This window comes from Callionymus lyra, chromosome 2, assembly GCF_982586985.1.
Source record: "Callionymus lyra chromosome 2, fCalLyr1.hap1.1, whole genome shotgun sequence".
Taxonomy (NCBI): Eukaryota; Metazoa; Chordata; class Actinopteri; order Syngnathiformes; family Callionymidae; genus Callionymus; species Callionymus lyra.
In genome coordinates this window covers 44,381,977-44,406,619 of record NC_141819.1, presented here as the reverse complement: position 1 = coordinate 44,406,619, position 24,643 = coordinate 44,381,977, and the positions used below count along the sequence as shown (strand labels likewise).

General features: G+C 36.2%; 1 protein-coding gene across 1 annotated transcript; it reads right to left on the bottom strand.

The window, feature by feature from the left end:
• Positions 1 to 234: 234 nt before the first annotated feature.
• tpcn2 (two pore segment channel 2) lies at positions 235 to 24,643 on the bottom strand. Its single transcript, XM_087785432.1, has 25 exons — positions 24,403 to 24,643; positions 17,486 to 17,541; positions 14,323 to 14,399; positions 14,011 to 14,188; positions 12,645 to 12,761; positions 10,822 to 10,928; positions 10,456 to 10,528; positions 9,987 to 10,086; positions 9,859 to 9,924; positions 9,718 to 9,782; positions 9,311 to 9,393; positions 8,878 to 8,959; positions 8,427 to 8,516; positions 8,164 to 8,283; positions 7,629 to 7,688; positions 6,812 to 6,940; positions 6,616 to 6,662; positions 6,426 to 6,525; positions 6,277 to 6,348; positions 5,197 to 5,267; positions 4,502 to 4,610; positions 4,000 to 4,082; positions 3,857 to 3,938; positions 3,190 to 3,281; positions 235 to 3,123 (listed from the first exon to the last, which is right to left on the bottom strand). The coding sequence occupies exons 1-25, from the start codon at positions 24,551 to 24,553 to the stop codon at positions 3,045 to 3,047; spliced, it is 2,289 nt and encodes a 762-aa protein (XP_087641558.1). The 5' UTR covers positions 24,554 to 24,643; the 3' UTR covers positions 235 to 3,044.

Sequence of the window (24,643 nt, the reverse complement as noted above, 5' to 3'; positions counted from 1 at the left end):
ATAAAGAATTCAACTAATAATAATTAATTAGAACCAATGACTGGCGGTCATTAACTTGATTTATTTCACTTCAAACCAATAATATTCCCTTTCATGTTTGCTTTCAGTCTGGGATATCAGTAATTACCGTCCTGCCACGATTGCTCACATGCATTGAGTTTTGACCATTATTTTCTATTAGTATCTCTCACACAGACCAGTTTGAATAATTTTGCTAAAATCACCACTCAGTCACATGTTTCAAGAAATACATTTAAATCATATATGTGCACAGTACAGTCCAAAAGAAAAAAAAAGTTTTAGAGACAAGAAGTACAAGGTGTACAACAGATATTGGTCAGTTCAAATACAGAGTCCATTGTGCCCCATGCCAACAAAATATCAATAAAAGTAAAATAACTGTACTGCTTTTTTCTGGTAAATCCCACGTGGAAGTGAAACAACATCTGAAACATGTGATTTTAATTTCCAGTACATTTTAAAATGAATCAAATTCAATTTCAGCTTGATCATAACTACCCATTAAAGTACATCATACACAAAAATAAAATACAGTAGTTTCCGGAATATAAACTGATACCTTGTCCACACGCTTTAAACCCTGCTGCAAAGACGGAGCATAAAATTACTCCACGTGTGCTCTAGCAGGAAGTCGTTGCGAGGATCAGACAGGACAAAGAGATAAAAAAAAAAACAAGGACTGGAACTGGAAGCCGTTTAACAAGAAGAAATCAACAGTTGATTTGTTTTAAAAAAGTCAATTTGTACTTTATTTACGCACAGACACATGTGATTTTTTTTTACTTTTAATTTAAGAATTATCATTTTGTTTTTTGAAGAAAGAAAAAGAGATGCTGCATTTACTTGGTACTTGGTATTTACTCACTTGGCATCAGTAAATATATGGTAAGACATTGGAGAAGGCAGCGTAAAGATGTGATGCAAAAAACAACAAAATCCTTTAGAGAAAAAAAAGCAGATGGCCCTATATTGACTGCTCAAAATTCAAATGGAAATCTGTCTGTCATCTTTTTTAATAAATAGGTTTGGCTTGTAAAGTAAAAGTGCAGGTTATATTCAGGTTCATTTTACAAGCAAAGTGTTAATTTTTATGGTTGTCATTTCTTCTTATCCCGGACTATAGCTCACCAAAAATACATAATTAAAATGAAAATCCAGTAATCTTACATACAGTGCAAATGTGAGGAATGGGTACTGAGACATTAAGTTTGAGATGGAAGAGAATGATAAAATGTTGTCTTTCCTGCATGTATGAACAAAAATGTTATATTTTAGGATAGGTCTATTATAGGGTGGCACCAATAAATATCAAGTATTTACCTTGAGCAAAGATGATTCAGTTTGTGCCATCAATTCAGATGAGAGGATAATAACTTTTTGGAAAATTATTTGTTATCATGAGCATTGTTAATCTGCGAAGCAAAAAATATGCAATTATAGATCAAGACTATATTCTATTTCAGCTTGCCATGAATTTGTAAACAAGGACCATTGTGTTCCCTTTACTTCTCTTGTAAACCTGAGTATGCATATTTTTTTTTGCATACAGCATATTTAAAAAGGAATTAAACTTATGACTTATCTGACATAGAATTCATTTTAATTTATGTATTTTTAAGACTACAGCACAAAGTATTCCATGTTGAGTTAAGTTTATTTTTTTTGGCACTCAAAGCACAACTTTTTCACTCATACGCAACGTACATTGGCAAATCTACTGTGCATTGCACAATTTTATTCAGTTTTATATGTAAAATAAATTAGAAAATAGAAGGAAAACTTCCACATTCTTATGTTGCCAGGGGTAGAATGTTTTTATTCTACACACTATGTTGTACATTGATTAAAGGCTATACAATACAATATAACTTCTGTTTATATAAACTGTACTATTATTATTATTATTATTGGTTTTAACGTTATATTTGTAACATTGCTCCTAAGTGTCTGTTCTATTTTTGTCTTTCTGTTCTTTTTTCTCAACAGCAAAGTCAAATGTTGCCAATTTGGCACTACTAGGGTGAGACATAGAGATTTTAGTTGTGGTAAAAAGCTATTTTACCTTGTTGTGAAGAACATGTGGATGACAACAATCGGGATTAAAGGGTGGAGTTAAAGATTGGAAAACCACTGTTTCTGCTTTTCATCATTTCTGATGACATCATGACAATACTACATCTCTAGAGCCTGGAATATACAACATGCATTTTACTCAGCTCTTGAAAAAAGTTTGATGCCAGTACAAATACCCTCTATTGGCATAAGTACACTGCTCTTCAGTGTTCTGACCCAAACGCTCTTGCCTCAAGTCATTCATCCATTCAACCTTACACTCATCAGCTTTAGCAGGACATGGATTTGCTGAATTGACAAATCCGATTGCACATTTCATCTTAGTCGCTCCTTATAAACTGATACCTTTAATGGTGTAAGGCACCTAAAGATAATGTATTACATTTAACAGTTTTTTTGCACATTTGATAAATGCAACAGTAAAATGATGCAATTACAACGTATTTAAAGTCTGAGTCTTGAGCAGGTACTGAATGTTGTGTTCTCATTGTTTTTGTTATAAATTGTGTTTAGAATACTTATTATACTCATTATTATTTTAAAACTCCTGTGTGCCATACATTTTTCTTTATCCACACTCTGACACACACATTTTCTGGTTTATTTTGATTGATTGACTAAGTTTTGTTCTTACAAATGTAACAAACAATTTAGTATTGCTCTTGTTTAACGTGATCTAATATGAAATATAAATATTAATCATTATGACTTGTGCAGTAGCATTAGAGCATGACAAAACAAACAAACGAACACATACATCTGATATATATTAACGATATATATTAACTTAGGTATAGTGGCCGCTGTATCCAAGAGTTGTTCATGACTATCTGATTTGCTAGACCTACTTTGGCCAGATGGCATTTCACGAGAACAAATGAAAGTTTGAAGAATAGTCAAGTATCGACACAGTCAGCACATGCAGAATCCCTCTGCTGCGCTTACATTTGTCACCAATGTAGGTTTAAGTGCGGATGCTTGTGGAGCTGACACAGTAACTCCTCCTCTGTCGGCTCCTGGACTTGCTCTCTATGGAGGAACCAGTACACAGATGAGTGATTACAAACTTTGTGAATTGTTCGCATCTGCACCTACTTGAACATCAGCTGGACAGAAGTTTGATATCGAATCTTCTCCACATCCGAAACTGTGCAGGTATGACTCCGGTCCCATTTGAAGATGAAGTTCTGGCCAGAGAAGATTTTTTAGCATTCATCAAATTTTTTTTTTTGTTTTAAGAATTCCATCTCCAATTTAAGCGCAAAGATACGCAATCAAATATTTGGTATCATCAACAGCCTTGAGATACCTTGGGACGATCTCATACACCAACAAAGAGGAGCTTTTTAACTATAATGACAACATCAGCCACTTTAGGAAGCAACATTTAAAGAGTTATCGGTTATTTGAACTTGCTATACACCTGAGGAAGATATATGAGTTAACATTAACAGAAATTCACGTAATATTTGTAGTTCTAGATTTCCTGAGGAATCTTTTTTGTATATTTGTTTATAGCCTTTCAGTGACTACATTCCTTCATATTGTTAATTTATTTATTTACCAGCTCAAATAAGTACATGCTGTTGCCTCTTTTTGACTATCACTTCATTCACCCCAAACTAAGTAACAAGTACAACTTTGTTTGGCTTTCATTACGATTGAAATATAACAATGTGCAATACAATACAATCCAGAGATGTGGGGAGCCGGAGAAGGAATGTTTAACAATGACAAAGAAGTTCATGAACACAGAACTGACCTCTATGATGAGAGCCACAAACAGGTTAACCCACATGACCGAGGAGATGAACCACCAGATGACGAAGTAGACCTTAGACCATCTAAAAGAAGCATCCACATCAGCATGGTTGGAAGCTTACACCAGGACAGACTTATTCTTACCCAGTAGTATATCGGCTGTAGGCCTCCAGAAACACCTGCCAGTTGTTGACAACCATGATGTCAAATAGAACCACCAAAGAGGCCTTGTGAGGAACAATCGGTGGAAGATTATTTCTATTATTTCTCTGTAAATATTCTCCTTGTAAGAATTTATTTCAATTCAATTTTATATAAACGGCAACTGTGTAGATTTAAGTGTCTAAATAGATTTCGGACCTCTATTCTACTCATCAGTATGTTTGTACAAAACTCTCTTTTAATTGAAATATACATACATTCAAAAATGTACTTAAGGCCCGCCCACTGAAAACACTTTGTTTTTCTGGAGATTAACTTTTAATACTTTTTGTTAATAGAGGTCCAAGATTAATTTAAGAGCAGCTTAATTCAACACGTTAGTTGCCCTTACATTTTAGACACAGTTATAACCATAAATCTGATGGTACTAAAAATGACCATAATTATTTTCATTTTAGTGCATCCCTACTGTTTGTTTACTTACAGCAAAGTCGTCAAAGTTGTTGGGCCAGTATCCAAGCTGCTCATATGTCCCACATATGGCTGTGTAGTTAGTAAATGTAACATTGTCCATCGTGTTGTTGGATGGGAAACTTGCAAAGATATGCACACACATACATGCAATGGTTATTCACCTTGAACTGCACTTGATGGAGTCTACTGACTCCTTCAAGAAACATCTGAAGGCATTTTATTCGTGCAGGCTTTTCCTTGATTTTCTGAGACTCCTGTGTTGTTCTCAGTGTTATCTTGACCTTTTAAGTAATATTTTATTGAGTATTGTTTTTATTGTATAAGCGCTTTGTAACCCTGGTCTGGAAAAGCGCTCTACAAATATAATTTAAATTAGCTACTACAAAAACTCCATTGTTGTCCTTTTCTTTTACCTGGTGCTTTTAAACACTGTATATTTAACATGTCCCCTGTCTCTTGTCATCATGTGTCCAAAACAAATGTTGTTTTCTAAACAACTTGTGTATGTATATGTTTATTTACCACTTTTCACTTCTACTGTTAATCCATTAGATATTTAACAATAAGATCGATAGTCTTTTATTAATTTAGCTACTTTACTTAAAAGATTCAAGGATTAGAAAAACATTCCATTCACATTGAATGGAGCAAAAATTACAGTATTAATCTGAGTGAGGAAAATATGTTTCCACTCATACATCATACCTATCTGAGGGGGGTGTTATGGCGCCCTCAAACAGCCAAATCCCAAACACTGCAAACGCATAGTAGATAACCTGCAACAAGAAGAAACAACATCTACTGAGTCCTTATCACCAAACTAGATATTTTAGATGTGGCAAGCGTTCCTTTTCATTAAAATGCAGGCTTGTGTGGCAAGCTCAGATTTTCCTCCTAAATGTAAATATTATTCAAAGCTATTCAAGCTTTAAAGGCCTTTATATTGGTTTAGTTATTCATTTCAGTACAGATAGTTTCACATTTTCATTCTTCTATCATTGTTACAATATTTACTTCTGAATATAATGACAGTAGATGTGTGCACAACTAGTTATATTGTTCCTACATTTAATTACTGTTCATTTATATATTACAGACACAAATGTATTATATTGTATTCAATAACTATGTTCATAAATATCTTGGTGGTTTCCAGATGAAAATAATTGCATTTTCTCCTAAGAGTACACGTGTGAGGGTGTATTCTCAATAGGGTTGCAGTCCGAGGCCAAAGTCTGTTTGATTCAGAAATATGTCGTGTGAACACAAGACACAACCATAACAAGGCCTAACAAGCTATATATTGCAACAAGGTGAAGGAAATACCTTAGTCATTAGGCAGCAGTGTGCCAACAATAGTTGTATTGTGAGGGTACATCTATCTTCACAAACGATTGTGACACCCATTAATAACTTTTTCTTCCAACAATTGTTAATAAAATATGTAAAGCACTCAGACTTTGTTAATGTGCGTCATGTTCTTTAAAATAGATTTGGAGACATTCTGTAACATATTTTCAAAACCATATGTGTCTGATGTATCTGCCGGACCTTTAAACTGAGGGTGTGGGTGAAGTGACAACCTGCTGAAGAAGTAGCACATCAGGTGAGACAATTTGGTTGCAATTAATGAGCTAGACTTGGTGGCAGAGCTGAAGAACAGATCTCTAGAGTAACAAACTGGAGCAACAAAAATTGTTTTTGCCTTGATCAGTTATACCAAAATGTAATATATATATGCACGTTTTTATCAATGAGCACCAGTTGGGAAAAATCCAAGCTCACCACCAGCATTCCTGCGAAGGCTCTGAGGTTTTTTAGCAGGTCCAACAGTGTGCTTGCAACCAAAGCCATCAGCTGCAGGAAAATGATTGATTGAAAAAGAAGTTTAAATTGGGATTCAAACATTTACCCTTGAAGAATCTTGGTTGTACCTTGATATTTGGGATGATTCGCAGGAATCTGAAGACAATCAACATGTTGATGAAGCGGACCATCTCCCAAAGAGACATTATTCCATGGTCGGGGGGGTCCCTGTATAATCACACACATTTGCATGGAAACATCATCTATGTTTCAGAAACGATATTATAACGGAAAAGTAGGTAGTAACAAAATTCAAACCTAGAGAATGGCAGCCTGTAGGTGGCATATATAGTTATCTGGAGTGCCTGTTGGGGCCAATGAAGTATTAAGTTAATGTCCGTTACAAACATTAAAAGTTAAATAATGGAAAATAAACATACAGAGAAACTCAATGAACAGAGTCACTTCAAAACTAAACTCTCAGAGAGTTGGTGTTTATTAAAAGCAGATTTACCAGCAGCAGGATGGTAAGGAAGCCGTCAAATATGTTGTTCTTGTAGGAGATGTAGCCCTTCCAGCCGAAGGCAAATATTTTCACACTCATTTCAAAGAGGTAGTAGAGGATAAAGCATAGGTTGATGATCTACACAAGGAAAGAAAGACGTTAATAAAAAACATTTCATGAATGCATTCTCTTCAAATGCACATGCAATGTAATATATTTTAAATGCGCTTGTGGTTTTTGTTTTTTTCCTTAAGTAAGTAAGTAAGAAAGCACGAAAAGTAAGAAATTAAGAAAGTAAGAACCCAAGAAGGTAAGAAAGTAAGAAAGTAAGAAAATAAGAAAGTCATTTATTTCCTAGTACAGCAAGTACAAATACCCCTTTTTGCCAATACTCATGGGACATTTCTTTACTTTTATTCTGCTACATTTATCCACTAAGAGCATGCTTTTTGAGATTATGTTTAAGGATAAAGGCATTTAGACAATAGAAAGTATGCACATAAAAATTAAACTGCTTTTTTTCTTCTGTTTTCTACCTCAATGTTGTGAAGCGTGTGTTATATATGCACTTGTAATATGAATTGAACAATTTGAGTTATTCAAGACCATTTCTACTAAACATTTTTATTTTTTTCTGAATTTTAGAAAAATAAATTCCATGTGATTTCCTTATATTTTCATTTCACACAGCTGTAGCTGTCTCCGGGAGAAAGCTCTATTTCTCAAACCCCGATATCAGACACAGACAAAAATATTTGTGGTTCTAAATAGTGGTAGGAGTTACACCTTCAACACTCAAGACTTGAACATACAAAGTCGAGCTCACCTCCATATAGAAGTTGTTTCTCTTTGAGGTTTCCAGCTCTGAATTCAGCACCAGCACAGTCTGGAAGAAATTGAGAGGAAGAGTGGAGCAGATAAGATAAGCAAATACTGAAATAGAAAAAGGAAATAACCTATATTTAGAAAAAACAACAATGTAAAATATTTTACAAAGCAGAGTGATTAGAGCTTCTAAGGTGGCCTCAGTAACAATAATGAATATATATAAATATATATGTTTCCATATAGTTCACCAATCCTTCATTCAATTGTTCTCATTTAGTAAATCCCTGTTAGTTTAATTCCTTCTAGATTACGCTTTAACCGGTGCATAGAATACAATCATACAGTACCCTTGTGTTTTTGAAAAATATAAAACTTGCATTGAACAGGGTTCATGAAGATAATTTGGAATATAAACTTGAACTCCTCATACTCCTCATTATAAACCAGTGTTTAAGAGTCACTTAATCATGTATTTCCATAAGAAAATATATATAATTTCATATATATATTCTATACATCTTTGTGCTACTTACACATATACACATGACGTTGGCTAGGGCCACTACATTTCCAAAGACAGTGAGGTAGTAGTGACTGAAGACCACTTGAAGTTTCTGTAGAGCTGGAGATTCATAGTCCGGCAGAGGTGGGTGCTGATACACACACACACACACACACACACACACACACACACACACACACACACACACACACACACACACACACACACACACACACACAATGAACAATAACCAAGGCATTACACGTATAATTCATTGATGTAGAGCAACATTACCTCCTTGATCCGATCTTTGTCGAGCTCATCTAAAATCTTCATAAATTGTTCTCGATTCATGTGACCAGGTGTGGCATACTGGCGCACCTTCTAAAACAAACAAAAAAAAATAGTTCTATGTTCATTCTTCTTTTCCTTTCCATGGTTGTCACATCAAGTTAGCCTCTTTCCACCTTAAAGTAACTTAAACCTCACATACCCTGCAAATTCACTCTTCAATCTGCAGCATCCAGACGGAAGAACAGCTTCTATTTATTTAATTTTGTTAAAATGATTATATCTGTTTTGTATTGTTTGTGATTTTCAAAGACCCGATGTCAAAGACTGTCAAAGTAATTGATATAGTTATAGGTGTGATCTATTCACACTCTCACAAAAGGACAACAGAGAAATGGAAACTATACATCGACTTGTGTGCCATGTAGCTGCAAAGTTAAATCTGCTGACTAACCTCTGCAATGGCAGCTCTGTAGTAGCTCTGCATCTGTACTCTGGAGATGACCTGCAGCGCTGAATCAACACAAACATGCTCTCTGGAATGAAAGGAAATACGGAGCAGACTTCAACAAACACTCAACACATCAGTCTAGTTGCTTCTTCACAATTACAAATTATAATGTTTTTTTAATTGAATAGTCTCTAGTCTTTAAACTGTTTGTGTATTAGTGAAGCTGTGTTGTGTGTTTCCTGTTTTACGTGTGAAGATGTGTGTGTGTGCGTTAATTGCGTGAGTTCTGTTTCCTTAATCATGTGTTCATGCTTTAAGGTGTGTCTGGAGTTGTTGGTTTATGTGTGAGTCAGTCTACTTTGGGAGTAGACATGTTTATAGGAGTGATGAATACATTAAGGCATGACTGCATATGTGACTGAGCGCTTGTGCTTACTCTGAGTGTTCTTTGCAGCTGAGGACTTGATAAGCTGCTCGGATCCCAAGTCTTCTGCGGATGATGGAGGCCTGGACCGCCATCTAAACAGCACAAGTTAATTCATGAAAGAATACTGAACCAAAATAATACATTTCAGGAAGGCTGTTCCCCTTGTAAATATATATTGATATTTGAGATTATAATTTGAATTGATGCATTTCATATCCACATCTTGGCTGTTTGAACAAGTCAGTAAGATTAAATAGTCCCCTCCACCCATAGTCTACATTCATTTTTTGTCTTGTCATTTATTGACTCTCTTGACACTGTAAACCTGCAGCTCATCAGGAACTACAGTAGTTAGAACAGAGCTTTTTTGCAGAACACACATTTGACCACTAAAGCCTTGGCCTGGCGACAATTACCAGTAAGTATCCTCTGAACTGGTTATAGATGATGGCGGTCAGAAGATTCATCAGACAGAATGTTCCTTAAGAAAAGCACATGAACATAAAACAATGTGTTTCCATTTGTTAGCTGTGCTTAATCAACTGTGCTTAACTTACCGATGATGCTGTACAGGGCGAAGAAAATAGAGTAGGCCCTGTTCAGCGAGTAGGCAGGGATCATAACTGTGGCAGAGGGATGTGTTGAACATAAGACACCAAAGGCACTTGCTGACAGCGTGACTTACCATCAGGGTTGTTGGCTGTGGTGAGCAACACCAGCAGAGATGTGAGTGCGTTTGGCAGATTCCTGAAATGCTGCTCCCATTCTACATTTTTTTCAGGATCCTGAAGAAAAATACAAAAAATATTAGCCTTTAGTGAAGGAGTGCCTAATCTCTAATTGCATTTTTGTTTGAATGCCTAGAATCATGAATGGTTATGTAGGCAGTAGGATTAAAATGTAAATAATTAAACTAATTCAAACTAGATCTGTTTCATTGTAAAAACACATTGTAGTTCTGTGACACAACTACACTCCAGAAATATGTCACAAAACAAACGGTATTTTACATTACACTCAACAACCCTATAAAACGTCCCATGACAAGTAGTTTAACACAAACAAAATTGAGAAAGTAACAACGTTTTTGCAAAACTAGTGTCAATAAGTGTAAAATCACTATAATAGCCACTCTACTTTAGTTAAGAATTCACCTCTGTTTTTGGGAAGAGCAGCATCCCGATCATGGTGAAGATGGCAAGGTGAAGGGCCAGCAGCAGGATCACACTAGGGACAAAGAACACACGCATAAATCTTTCTTGTCTTTCTTGTCACTGGAAACTATGACACTTTTATACTCGCTGGCTGTACAGAGAAATGTTATCAGTCATAATCCCATCAATTATTAAGCAATTATTTGTTGGTTAATTATATTTAATTTACCTTGACCTACATTTATGTCTTTATGTATCTCATGTTGAGTATCAACCTGCTAACAACAAGTGGAAAGGATGCAATAAAATAAATAAAATATAGGTATTTTGCTATGCAATTATGAAAATGGATACTGCATATGTTACCTTGCTATCTCTGGCAGGGTCCTCTTGATGCATTTCAGGGTCTTCTTCATCAGTGAGGAATTTTGCAGGAGAAAGAAAGGACGAAGTAGACGACGCACTCTCAGTTTCTAGTTTGATGGAGGTCAAAAAAAAGTTTAATTTAATTTTGTTTTGTTTAAATGAAATTGTTACTTTTTCCACAGAATATACAGTAACCCTGAGGTACAAAAAACTCATTGACATTTTGTTTTATATTGTAAATAACTTCATGGCAATTCTTGGGGAAATCATTATACAAAATCAGAATCTGCACTAATCAGCAAATCTGTCCTGGTACTCCTCATCATCTTTTGGTTGATATGATTATTGAATATTTGGATTAAAAAAAAAAGCGGTTTTAATAATCATAACAAACCCCCAGTAAATAAAACATTGTCTTTGGCAACATACTTTGCAATCCTCATAGATTCTTTGTCTAGGAGGCAGAGCTACACATGGTGTTCTTTGGGGAATTAGCCCAAGGCAATTCATTAGGGATCAGGTCAGTGCCGTTTCTTGGTCTTTCTTACTGAAGTTAAGAATTTAATGTTTTACAGATTGTGTTGAACTGATGTCACTGGGATTATCCTTCAAAAACTCAATTTTAATAATACACTCCTAACCATCTCCGCATAATGGAATTAAAATTAAAACGATTTAGAACAAAACTGATAACTAAGGTAGTTATTCTGCATTAGCTATTATTGGTGCAAATCTTCATCGTCCTCATTTCAAAAATTCTGGAGAAAGTGGTAACAAGTCAGCCCTGTGATTATCTCCATGACAATGATCAATTTGAGGTGTTTCAGTCTGGTTTTAGGGAACACCACAGCCCATAGACCGCCCTGGTTAGGGTAAGTAACGACCTTCGGATGGCCTCTGTTCAGGGCCGTGTTTCAGTTCTTGTTCTTCTAGATCTCAGTGCTGCATTTGACACTGTTGACCACCAAATCCTTCTACAGGCGCTAATAAACCATATAGGCATACGTGGAACTCTAAACTGGTTTAAATCTTACCTGTCTGATAGAACGCACTATGTACATGTCAGCTATGGTGTCCCACAAGGTTCTGTTCTTGGTCCAATCCTATTCACAATCTATATGCTCCCACTAGAGGACTTGATCAGAAGACACTCTATAAACTTTCACTGTTATGCTGATGAAACCCAACTCTACTTGTCCATGAAGCCAGATAAAAGAAATCAGCTAACACAACTACTACAATAAAATGGAATAAAATTGAATTGAAATATGTATGAAAGGAGAAAGAAACTTAGCTTATTATACACACAATAAACTGTATTTTATTATACACATACATTCAAATTAACAAATATCAAAAAGATATTTTCAATGAGAAAAAACTTTAGTTGAAAAATGTTTGATCAATAAAGTTTCAAGAGTCTTTGTCTTTCGGTCTGTGGCATCAAACAACCAATAAAGATACTAGCAGCTATGGTTATACCTGCTTATTTATTACAAACCCAATTCATTGTATGAAACTGTTAGATTAAAATTATTATACACTATACGTATACACCATACTTAAATGAATGATAAAAGATAATCAAAATATAAAGTATTAGTTACTCGCTTGATCTAAGAGTGTGAACGTTTGACTACACATTCACAATCAACATTCCACTCAGACTGATTCACCATGGTTCGAGGCAAGCTTGGATCAGAATTAGAGATACGAAACCTGTAATTTAAAACATCTGTCTATCTGCAAGCAGTTACAACATAACGATTAAATGTATGTAAACGTATCCACATTATTAAAAGCAAGAGGGATTCATTCTTTACCTCATCACATTCCATGCTGATGGACAAAACCCAATCGATGATGGAGACCGATAGCACCACTGTGTAGCTAATCAGCCACTTGTTCTTCCGGAATTGCTCCCAGCCAATCAAATAGCTCTGGTAATAAGAAAGATGTCAACTTTAAAAAACAAAGTTCAATACATAGCCTGTTATACTTACCAAATGAGTACTGTTATAAAGACAGATAGATAACCAAACATAATCATGATGCACTGAATGCACTTGATGAGGTCATCAAGGAATCTGTCACAACCTATCCCCCAGTTGACTGAAAATTGAGCTGTTCACTAGCTAGAGGACTCATACCATATCCAACCAACTGGTGATCTGTTCCCCTGGTACAAATTATATGACAATTATGAAAGCATATTAGAACTTTGTGGTTCAGTACTTGTTCTTCTGGACCTCAGTACTACATTTAACACTGTTGACCACCAAATTCTTCTTCAAAGACTAGAACACCAAATAGGTATAACTGGGACTGCTTTAAACTGGTTTTAATCTTATCTATAAGCATTATGTTCATTTTAACCGCCTGTCATCGACACACACTAAAGTCAGATATGGTGTCCCACAAGGTGATGTTCTTGGTCCAATCCTATTCCCAATCTATATGCTTCTATTTGGCAACTTTATCCCAAGTCACTCTATAAACTTTTCGATTTGCTGTTACTCTATACTATCCTACTCTATTCTCTCCTATTTTCTCTCACTGTATCCTTTCCTTCCTCACTCTTTTCTTTATCCATCTGTCTTTTAGGCTATTGCTCCTAAGCTTTTGAACAATCTTCCTCTCACTCTGAGCTTTATGGAGTCTACTGACTCTTTCAAGCAACATCTTAAGACATTCTTATTTGTGCAGGCTTTTCCCTGATTATATGGGACTCCTGTGTCTGTCTTATGTGTCTTGATCTTTGAAGTATATATTTTAACTGTGTATTGTTTGTGATTGTTAAAGCGCTTTGTGACCCTGGTCTAGAAAGATGCTCTAGAAATAACCATTACTTACTTACTTATTTACACACTTGATGATAATCCTTCACTAAAGTTTACTTAGCCTATGATCTCATTTTCCATTTCATCATCACAATGGAAGTGTGTGAGATATGCAGAAGCTGACTGTGTTTTTTATGAAGATGCAGCTCTTATTTTTAACAGTAACTAGTGGTTTATATGTATCTTGTTTTCTGTACTATGATTTAATGAAATCACTCGTATCTCCTAAAAGTTTTAGTCTCAGTGAAGGAGACTCTCTCCCACAGCTTCACAGTGAAATCACACAATTTGCCCATATCGCGCAGGCCTACTATAAATACATTCTTGACTTTTGTTGTTGCTGGTTCACCTTCACGGCCAGGTCCAAACAGAAGATGATTAAGCAGGCCACCTCGAAGACCTCGGTGACACCACAGGGAGGCTGCCATGCTGGAGAACGGCGTCGCAGGTCAGATGAGATGGACAGAGAAGAGGGACGTTCTACAAATGCCAGCAACAACACCAATGCGATGGCCAGACCTATTAGCCTGAACAAAGATAAGGGCGATGTACAGTAATCCACAAATGTCCTTTGCTTGTTTAAATTATTTGATTATTTTGAATAAAACCAAATTACTAATCACAATCAGGCCATAACTTCATAGTAAGTGCCTCAACTCACCCTTGACAGATTCTTGAATAATACCATCTGTACAGACGCAGGGAATTTGCATCGACTCTGTGGTTAATCGACCGATACTGGAAAATAAGAGAGAAAGTTGTTAGAGTAGGGATTCGACTCACATTAACAGGAGTATCTCTCAGTGATACAATTACAATTAATAATATCACTGTTGGCTTATGGTGATGTGGCTTATTCATTGCATTCTTGAAATTTCCCTATTTTAAGAGTTGTTAAAATAACACAATATTGTGCACTCATGGTAGTTCCGATAAGCAAATAAAATCTAGACATGAGCAAACTGCTGTCAGAAAAAGACCAAAAGACCATAGTTCACCATTGGCGGTTAATGGCTGCTGCTTATGTGCCTTATTGTATGGTGGATGGCTTTGTCCAATTCAATACCACCCCTCAAAGAGGCAGACATACTGTGCTTTGTATCATCTGCTGCAGGAGACCTTGTTGTCTCCATAGGAGCTCAGAAAGGCTCACCTCATAGCTCCTACAATTTTGAGGATCTTAAGTGACTCGTCATCACCTTTTCCACGCCTACATCCAGCTCAGCCACCAGCATCAGCCAGCATGGCTGGATGACTCAGACACATTGTCTGCAGACACCATGCATACAAAAGGTTGCAAAGCATAGAATGGCAATACATGAATATTTCTTCTTACAATTTTATAACAAAAGAAATATAAAAACCACTGAGATTCATAGGAATTCTCTAAGCTGAAGTCAACATTAATGCCAAGCAGGCGTAACAGGCTCAAAAAGGTCTGCTGCACCCCTTAATCACTTAATGGTTTCACAATGGGACACCATTGAACCCGCGGCTAAAGAATGGAAAATGGTTTATTTTCCCAGTCCCTCCAGGATCATTGTCTTATTGATGCTCTTTCATGTTTCTTCCTTGATCAGAGCGGAGCCACAGTCCAATAGCATTTTTTTTTATTATCGGTGGGCTCCTGTCATGAGCACTTTAGGAAATAACTCAGATGATGAAAGATGGAAAAAAAAGAAAAATAAAAAAATTGAAAACACGCAACTAATCTAATCAAGAAGACAGGAGACAAGGTGTCCTGGGTCTGCCCAGGGAATAGTAAGCTATTCTACTTTGAGTCCCACTGAGTGACCTAACTCCTTGCCTCATCTTTAAGGTTGAAACCACCATACACCCTGAGAAGGAAGGCTATTTCAAATTATTGTGTAATCCATTAGGGACACATTCACAAGACATTATGATGCATTTATAAGGCTTTGCAGGAGACTTTATAGCTTTTTATTGTCTTATTTGGCAATGTAAAGCAAGGTTGATGAAGCATTATTAGTGATGATCTCAGAATCAAGGTGACTCGAAGGCCCAAAAGCAAATGTAATTGTTTTATCATTTGTATTGCTCTTGGATAAAGATGAATGATCTGGAAATATTCACCTTGAACCCTGAGATAACACAAGGGTTAATACCTACCAATACAGTATAAGTACTATCTTGCTTGCAATTTACACAATAATACTCTGAATAGATGTTCAAATTGACAGAATAAAGTTTTTCTTGATTTATTCTTCATTAATTCTACCACTTTTAATACTGTACTTGTTGCGATACCTGATTATAAACTTCTTTTTTTTTAATAAAGTCAGTCATAACATTGTTTTCATAATAATTGGATTGTATTCTAAAGTTAATTTTATTTTTACTAAAAAAAGTAAACCAGTTTGAACTATAATATGTATTTTTTTTTTAACTTTTTAAACTCAAAGTAAATGAAAAGATTGAGTTTAGTAAACAAAATATTTGTTTTGTAAAAAAGGTTGTGTAAAAACTTTTGCCTGATGTGAAACAAAGGGAAAAAAGCCCACCAGTGGTTAATATTCTCCAATAGCAGCTTCTTAATGCCTATTTTTTCGCAGGGCCAACAACGAGAACAGGTTGTGCCCAAGATGTTACATCTCTGTCCCTGTTTTGGCGTTTTGGTGTCTGACAGAGAGGTCAGTTGAACTCCTATGAAGCTCCTAGATGACTTTCTGACCCTGTCCAGAGCTTTCTTGCCAGCCCTAAAGCTGGTCTAGTGTCTATGGATCAGCCACACCACAGTAGTGTCATCTGCAAATTTGTGAATGACGTCACCGTGTTTTTGGTGGCGTGAAGAGTGAGACTGAACACATAGCCCTAGGGTACCTTGTGTTTGTTTTCAGAAGAAAAACTAGCCTAGCCTGACTGTGGACAGTCATAGAGAATGTCTATAATCCATCTAAGAAGGGGGGGGGATCTAAGAAGGTATCCTACTCAATACTCACACTGTTGAGTTTAGACAACAGTCTTTTTTAGTTCAGACACTGTGTGGAGTTGTTTGTTACCTGTGGGAGTGTTGGATTTGTATGTGAATTAGGCCTGATCCAGGCTAGACAGTGATGCATCCGACTAACAGAGCCCAAGACTATCAAAACACCACATCATAGTGGAGTTTCTTGGGAAGAGCGCCATTGTGCGGGATTTGAGACAGCTTTTAGACTTACAACTTACTACCCTTTTAACTGTGAATAAATAATAAATAAAAGCAAAGTTAATTGGCATCATCATTGTAAAAATCTTATACTTGTATAGCGTTTGCCATGAACCACCGTTTACCACCAAAAGCAGTTCACAGACATTTTTGGCATAATAAATCAATCAATATATTTACTACCTGGTTTTGTTATAAAACGATTAGCTCTTGAAAAGCCCTTTTTACAGTTAATAATGAGAGAGAAGGAAAAAATGGTTGAATAGGCTGATTTCCCCAAAGACGAAAGTATAAGAAATATCAATCTATCAATACAAGACCAATTTTTTTTGATGATTATGATTTATAAGCATAGTTAAATTATTGATATATGAAACAAATGTAAAAACATGAGGAACAATGGAAAAAATATAACAGTTGTTAAAGGTTAATGTATTAAAAAGGTGGAATTCTGCAAAATACTGTATAAATAATGAAGCTTTGAAATGCAATTCTACATAAACACTCTTCAATATCAACAGAACACTAGTCTCTTCTGTCAATTTACAATACCAGACTCAAAGTTCAGTTCAAAGCTTGTTCTTAAAAACAACACACTGCAGGTGATCACAAGGCCTCGTCATTCCCCCCTTAATAACCCAGTAGTCTCTGAACTTACCTTGATGGCATCTTCTATGAAGACAACAGCTTGTTGAATAGATAGTTCCTCATTATCTGTGGACAGAGCACACAGTGAGAGTCCGAACACCATCTGGGAGCGATTCCAGGTTTTTAGAGTGTAAACAGGATTGAAGATGGTCCACAGGTCTCAACGAGGTTCACTGAATGCCATCGACATTTCCACCTCTGAAACTAGAAGTCTCAACATCCCGTCAAACTTCAACAAAATGGAAAATAATCTTCGTCTTAGATAGATAAGCAGCAGGAGTGACTATTTGTCTGACAATTTTATTCTTTTGCCAGAGGCAAAATGTGGGAAAACCGACTCTGGAGAGGAGCAGTGAAGGTGTGGCCTAGTAATGATAACAGGATATTCGGCAAATCCAGCTGGTTATATGACTATATAGTCTCAATGCTATGAATTAATTTCAGGAGGTAAATAGTTCAGTTTTTGTCAATTTCCTACACTAGTGGTCGCTGACATTTTTAGTGTTAAGTCAAGAAATGTAACATAGACATTTAAAATGACCTAACTATTGCAGCAAGACAAAATGATTCAGCAGATTCATCACCGTTTTCTTGACAAATGGTATTATAGGAACAATCTTAAAAGACACAGGGATGTTTTATTTGATTGTTAGCTTAAAATTCAAAAATACATTTCAACATGTTAGGTAACGATTAAAAACACCAGGACAGAACTTCAGTAATCACAATGGTAAGAATTCAAGAAATGAAATGCATCAGCCAAACAAAAAAATAAATAATGCCTGACAACACATAACATTGAGCTATCTTGACGAACGAGTAGAAGTACTCACACACCAGACAATTCCGCAGGTAGGGGTTTGATGGCCCACAGTGGCCATGGGGATAAGCTCAACTTCATAACTTTCTCATGGAAATTCCAGAGTTGAAGATATACCACTTGTCAAAACATCCATAAAAAATATAAATATATTTCAGTTTATCTTATCTGTGCTCTTGCTGCTCTTGTCATGGGCTTTTTGTGAAGTGACAATGCAGTGGGTTGCAGTATTGTTACCTTATCTCAATATTTGCAGATATAAAAGGTCAACTTGTGAAAGTTCATCATGAGCATTGTTGTTTTGTCCGTGGTACAGTATTTGAGACGGATGAATAAAGTCACATCAATAATTAATGTTGTATTTTTAGTCAGATGTAGACATTTATTTAATGAAAGGACTGATGTCCGCGTATACAAAATAAGAAATTTTATCTGGCGTATGTTTGATATCCACTTGTTTAACACAATGCTAGGGTTGTCAAATTACTCTGCAGCGACAAATGAAACCATTAATTTATCAATAAATTGTTAAAGTCTTTGGTTAAAATGTTTTAATTCTGTACCGTGCTGATGCTATGTGCAAATGCCAATGTGATTAAACATTTACCATTGAGATTATCACGAGTAACCTTTAACTCTGCTTCACACTTTAAAAACAGATGTATGAACGGAAATGAATTATTAAGGTGTGACAAAAATATTTTTTTGTTGAATTACTGCCATTCCTTCTTTTATTTTTGTTTCAGATGTATTGTTGATAGGCCAGGAACACCTCATCAATAATCTTTTACCTGTAGCACGGTTTTGACAATAGAGGTCTATTCTCCTATTGCTGGAAAGGTGAACTAGTTATATTCTTATAATACTGTACTGTGATATATTTCTGATGCTCCATTGAAGCTATAAAACATAACTGCCACAGGGAGATGTACTGTATTTACCAAAGATTTAGACAGTATACATATTATACATTCACTTTACTTACATCAGTGATCTGATCCAGCCTTACACCCCAGCTCGGGCTCTGAGGTCTGTTGATCAGAATCTACTGATGGTTCCTCGCACACGTTTCAGGACCAGAGGAGAGAAATCCTTCCAGGCTGTTGCTCCCAAGCTTTGGAATGATCTTCCTCTCTCTCTGTGTTTGATGGAGTCTACTGACTCCTTCAAGAAACATCTAAAGACATTTTCATTTGTGCAGACGTTTCCTTGATTCTCCAAGACTCTTTGTCTCGGTGGTGTCTTGACCTTTTAAGTATATGTTTTATTGAGTATTGTTTTAATTGTTTAAGCGCTTTGTAACCCTGGTCTAGAAAAGGGCTCTACAAATATTACATTCTTACTTACTTACTTACATTTATAAATATATCACCTAACATATCATCAACTGGATCTGAGAAATGATTCTAGTTGTGATAGTGATGATAACAAGGGCCCCTTTAAAAACAGTACCTACAGAGCGAGACTAGTTCCCTAAGCTCTGGTAAGAATCTGCATTTGGTCTCCAGTGCTGCAATCATTCACAAAAAAAAAAAAATAATAATAATAATACAATAGTAAGATGAATCATCGTTCAGGATAGTCACTGCTGTAAACTGAGTAGGTTACCTCACAGCAACAAGGAAGCTGTCAGGAAGGAGGTGACTAAACTTCCACAATGACTCCTCTTCACTCACAGACAGAGAGGCTAGTCAAGATGTCAGGAAAGATGGGTGGGTATTAACCCCCCCCCCCCCCCCCCTGTTTTGGGTTACCCAGTGTGAAAATGGTTGGACCTTTTTTTTTTGGAAAGTACAAAATTGTCCTTTAATGGGGGATTTAGATGTGCCATGTAAACGACAGGGCCAATGGTTTTGATGTTAAATATTTGAAGTGATCAAATGACTGCTCATAAAACAACCCATAGCAAAGCAAAATTAAAGATGAGATCTTATTTATGTCACATTTACATCGACTACATATAAATGAGCACTAATTGAGACAAAAGGGGTTTTCTCATTCTTCTCAAATGTGTCTCCTGAGAATTAAGTCTCACAGTGAGCACTGTGCAAGTTCTCTAGATTCTCTCGCAGCTGTCTCTTTTCCCGATCTCAACTAAGAGAAAAAATGAGACATACTGTGCCACCAGTTATCTCTTTTCTAGTGGATCAGCAAAACAAAAAAATGAGAGGAGTGCAAGCTGTCAAATTAATCTCAACATGAGCTCAAGAAAGCCTTTGTCAACAAATGTAGGGCCAGAGCAGGCCTGTATATTATTTTCAAAATAAAAATTAGTTCAATGCTAGATTTGCACTATGATGAAACAAGTGACGATTCACTGGTTTCTCTTTTGTATGGATGGGAATTCAAGTTCAAATAAAATAAACAAATAAACAAATATGAAGTACAGTGTGGTTATTAATTGATTAATTTAAATAAATCCTGGATCAGGTGTGTTGCACAGTGCTCACTGTGAGACAATCATTATCATGTATAGCACAAGTATGGAGTGTTATTGCTCAGATGGTAGAGTGTTGGCCCATGGCCTGAAAGGCTGCCAGTTTAATCCCCAGCTCTGGATGAAATTTCGTAAGATCTGTTTTAATGCTAATACTTCTCAGATCCATCTCATTTTATTCTCTTTAATTGTCATTCAAAGGTTATCAGACATAATTAAGATCAAGGGTATCGCTCAAATGGTTTCTTCAATTCAACCTCTTTTGTCTTACTGGGGTCTTGTCTCTTTTTAGCTTATGTCTTGCGCCAAAGGGTGCTTTGGGAGAAGTAATTCAGAAGCAAATGATCACAGAATGATATGAATATGAGAATCTCAAATTGATCTCAAGAGATGAGATTGAACAACAGATGAGCAACACATTTTTCCTATGGTAAGGTCTTTGCTGCTGTATTAATTGAACTTCTACAACGACATTGGACACTGGTCTTTGCTCTGTCACACCGTACAATTATTCCAAACAGGCTTTTTGAAGTACTGCATTCTCCACAGGCTACAAAATATATAAAGGTTTCATTATTGTGTTAAATTAATGGCTTGTTTTCACAAAGTAGTCCAGTAAGGTTCTGTGAGCTTTCAAAGATAAAAGGGGGGCAAAATAATCTACCCAAATCACCATTTTTGTACACTTCCTGAGTAATACAGATATGAGGCAATGCAGTACTGATTCATGTGAGACAACTACAGGTGAGCAGACAAACAGGAGTGAACAAACAGCCAGAGCCAGAGATGCATAATAATGTTGTGATGAACACGACAAGTCAGTCTATAATTCTTCATCTTCGTAATTTTGCCGTTGCTTTCTTACCTCCAATTTTTTTTTAATCCAATAATTTATTTTCTTTAATACCAAACATTTCTTTTTTTTACCATATTTTTACACCTTATGGAAATTACATTTCATAAATAACTTAAAATCTATCCTGGGCAAGCTGACACAATGGAAAAATTGAGTTAGGTTGTGGCCTAGAGGCCGCGAGCTGCCTTTTACTTAAAAAATGAGGTCAAATTAAAAATATTTAAAGGACACTAATGGTTGAGAAATGTTACTGCAACCATTACTCATTATAACTGCAATGTCATTTTTCTTCTTCTTTGGATTGTCCTCTTTGTAAGTATTTTTTTTGTTTCTCACATAAGGGTTTTTTGTTTAATTGTGTTCCGTCTTTCTTTTGGCTTGGCAGCCTTTATCAACAGTCACGGTACATAAAGTTGGCCCTGCAGTTGACACTAACTGTGTTTACCTGTGACTGACACAGTTAGGAGCAATTGTGTGTTTGTTTGTGTGACGTGTGTGAGTGGCTTCTGCCGCTGGGTATATAGTCAGAGCTAGTGTCTGGGAGCATTATGAAAAGCTCTTAATATAAATAAACCCTTGAGGACAATAATATGCAGGATCAAGCCATTGAATGGCTGAAGGACAACCTAAAATAAGACAGAAAATTGTCGTGGTCATTTGCCTTGTAGTTTGGCCTTGTCAAAATTAAGGATTTAGTGTTCCTTCATCACCCTCAAGAGTACAGATGAGCAAAAGAGCTTGTGTTTCCCATACTTAATCAAGGCTTTTAATGGTCTTTTTGGAGAATCTCTGTTTGCCTATTTTTTTTCTATAATGTAATTAGATGTGAGGTGTGTATTGTAAGATACATTATATTTCTGATAAACAGGATATAAGAAAGACATATCTCACAAATGATAACGATGTATTACTTTTTTTTTATTAACACACATATTAAGTAGTTAATATCTCAAGATCATTGTCAAGTGAATACTTGTTGACACTAATGTCCGAGTTCTTCCTTCTTTCTGTTTTATTTTGATAGTTCACTTCCCCCTCCTAATGACAGACATGATCAGCACCTGAGAGCCAGCTTTGTTTAAATGACACTGATACCTCCTACACATTGTCAGAATGTCATCTCTTGTACTTCATTGTTTCTTCCATACTTGCAAGTATAAACCGTTTTGGAATTGTTGAGTTGTTTTCTCCTACTATTGTTGGATCTGCCACAGAGTCATTAGCTTTTTTCTGGACTTTTTTTATTCGGCAGAATGACTTCTTTCGTCATCGCTCTGTTTGATTCTCATTCTCATTGCTGGGCTCAATCCCATTTGTGTCCTACTCTTGATTTGTTTTCAAATCATTTTACTTCTTCTCTTGTGCTAGCCATGTCTTCACAAAGAGAACTAATTACTTTCTTTAGATGAATGCTCTTAAACATTATGCCTTTATACATATTATTGCTATATTTGCTACCTTAGCTAAACTAGAATTTACTAAACTGAAATTTACATAATTTACTTCAGTATTCCTTTCTGTCTGATTTTGATTTGAGGGGAAAAACTGATTTTAGTCACTTCACTGTTTACTGGCATACTCAAAATGGAAATAACTTATCAGAGGTTTGTTAGAGGTGGCACGGATTCTGGCCTAGCTAGAAATACTTGTTTTAATAAGTATCTGGCTGGGTTCTGCCTCATTGATTTCTTCTCTCAAGGGTTCCTATTTCTACCTAGTCAACGCTGCAGTTATATTGTCTGTTTATTTGAAGAGCTCCGCTTAAAAGGTTCACTTCAAATCAAATGAAAAGACCCCAGAGATAGGAAGAGTATGATTAGTAAAGTTTACCTTTCCTAGATTAGAATATCGGTGAGACGAGTACAAGATCGGAGGCAGAATCTAAACTGATCTCGAGTTTCTCAATGAATAAATTGAAAGTTTAATTGAGGGGTTGAACATGTATCAAGTAAAAGATGATATTCAGACAAACTAATATGAAGTTTAGAAGTTCTAATTTGCTTCTACCTGCTGTCTACTTGAGATTGGCATCCATGATCAAAATGTTTAATGCTGTATCAAATGATATGGATTAGATACAAGTAGTGCAATAACATTAAACGTATAAATAAAATACCATAAGAGGGTGTACATGAGCAGCAGCACCTTGCATTCACCCCTCTTCAAACCTCAAACACATCAGCACAGGAATCCCACGCTTTGCGACGAGCTTGGTCCAGCAAAAACAAAAAATCCTTCATCGACACCACAACAATGTAAGACCACACTGCCCTCTGTAGGTAACACTCGGTTCTACACTTCACTGCTTGGAGTCGAAAACGAAAGTTTCAAGCATGTTTTCGACCCAGGAAGTAACATCTGCACTAGAGATGAAGCATATCAAGGTCAGATAAGATAGATCATCGATAAGTATGTAGATGGAACATAAACCGGAACCCATTTCAAAAGTCATATATTCTTGTGATGACATAAAATCCACATATTTAATATTTCTGGGGAACCTTATTGTATTGATGAATGTGTTGTCCATTTAAAAATATTCTAATAATTAAGCGTGTTAAAAACGTTTCCCTCCTGAATGTTAGTTTGACGTACAGATGTGATCCAGGTGGTATAGAGGACATATTACATACTAACCATAGGTGCTCTGATTTCACAAAGTACACGTTGGCTGTGTGACGACGTCATGATATGAATAAAAAACATGAAAAAGGCTAGTTTTGTACTTCAGTTGTCATATCTCAAGCACTATTTTGCTGATACATAAATTTATTAACTGCTATTTTTGAAAGTCTCGCGTCCACAGGAACGTACCTGCCTCCCTCTGGACAGTGCAAGACTCTCCCACCACCTTGAAGGACATCCGCCGGTCCCCCGGAGCCCCTCCGCGCCTCGAGCCCCACCGGGTGCCATAGTCGGCGGACTCTGCGTTGACACTTTCCCCCAGCAAACTGTCGGACTCCATTCAGGAGAACCAGTTCGTATTAAGAGTATCAACTTGTGGATTGTGACATGTTCAAAAGTATGAGAAGATTCACAAGTGACTGTGTTTTGG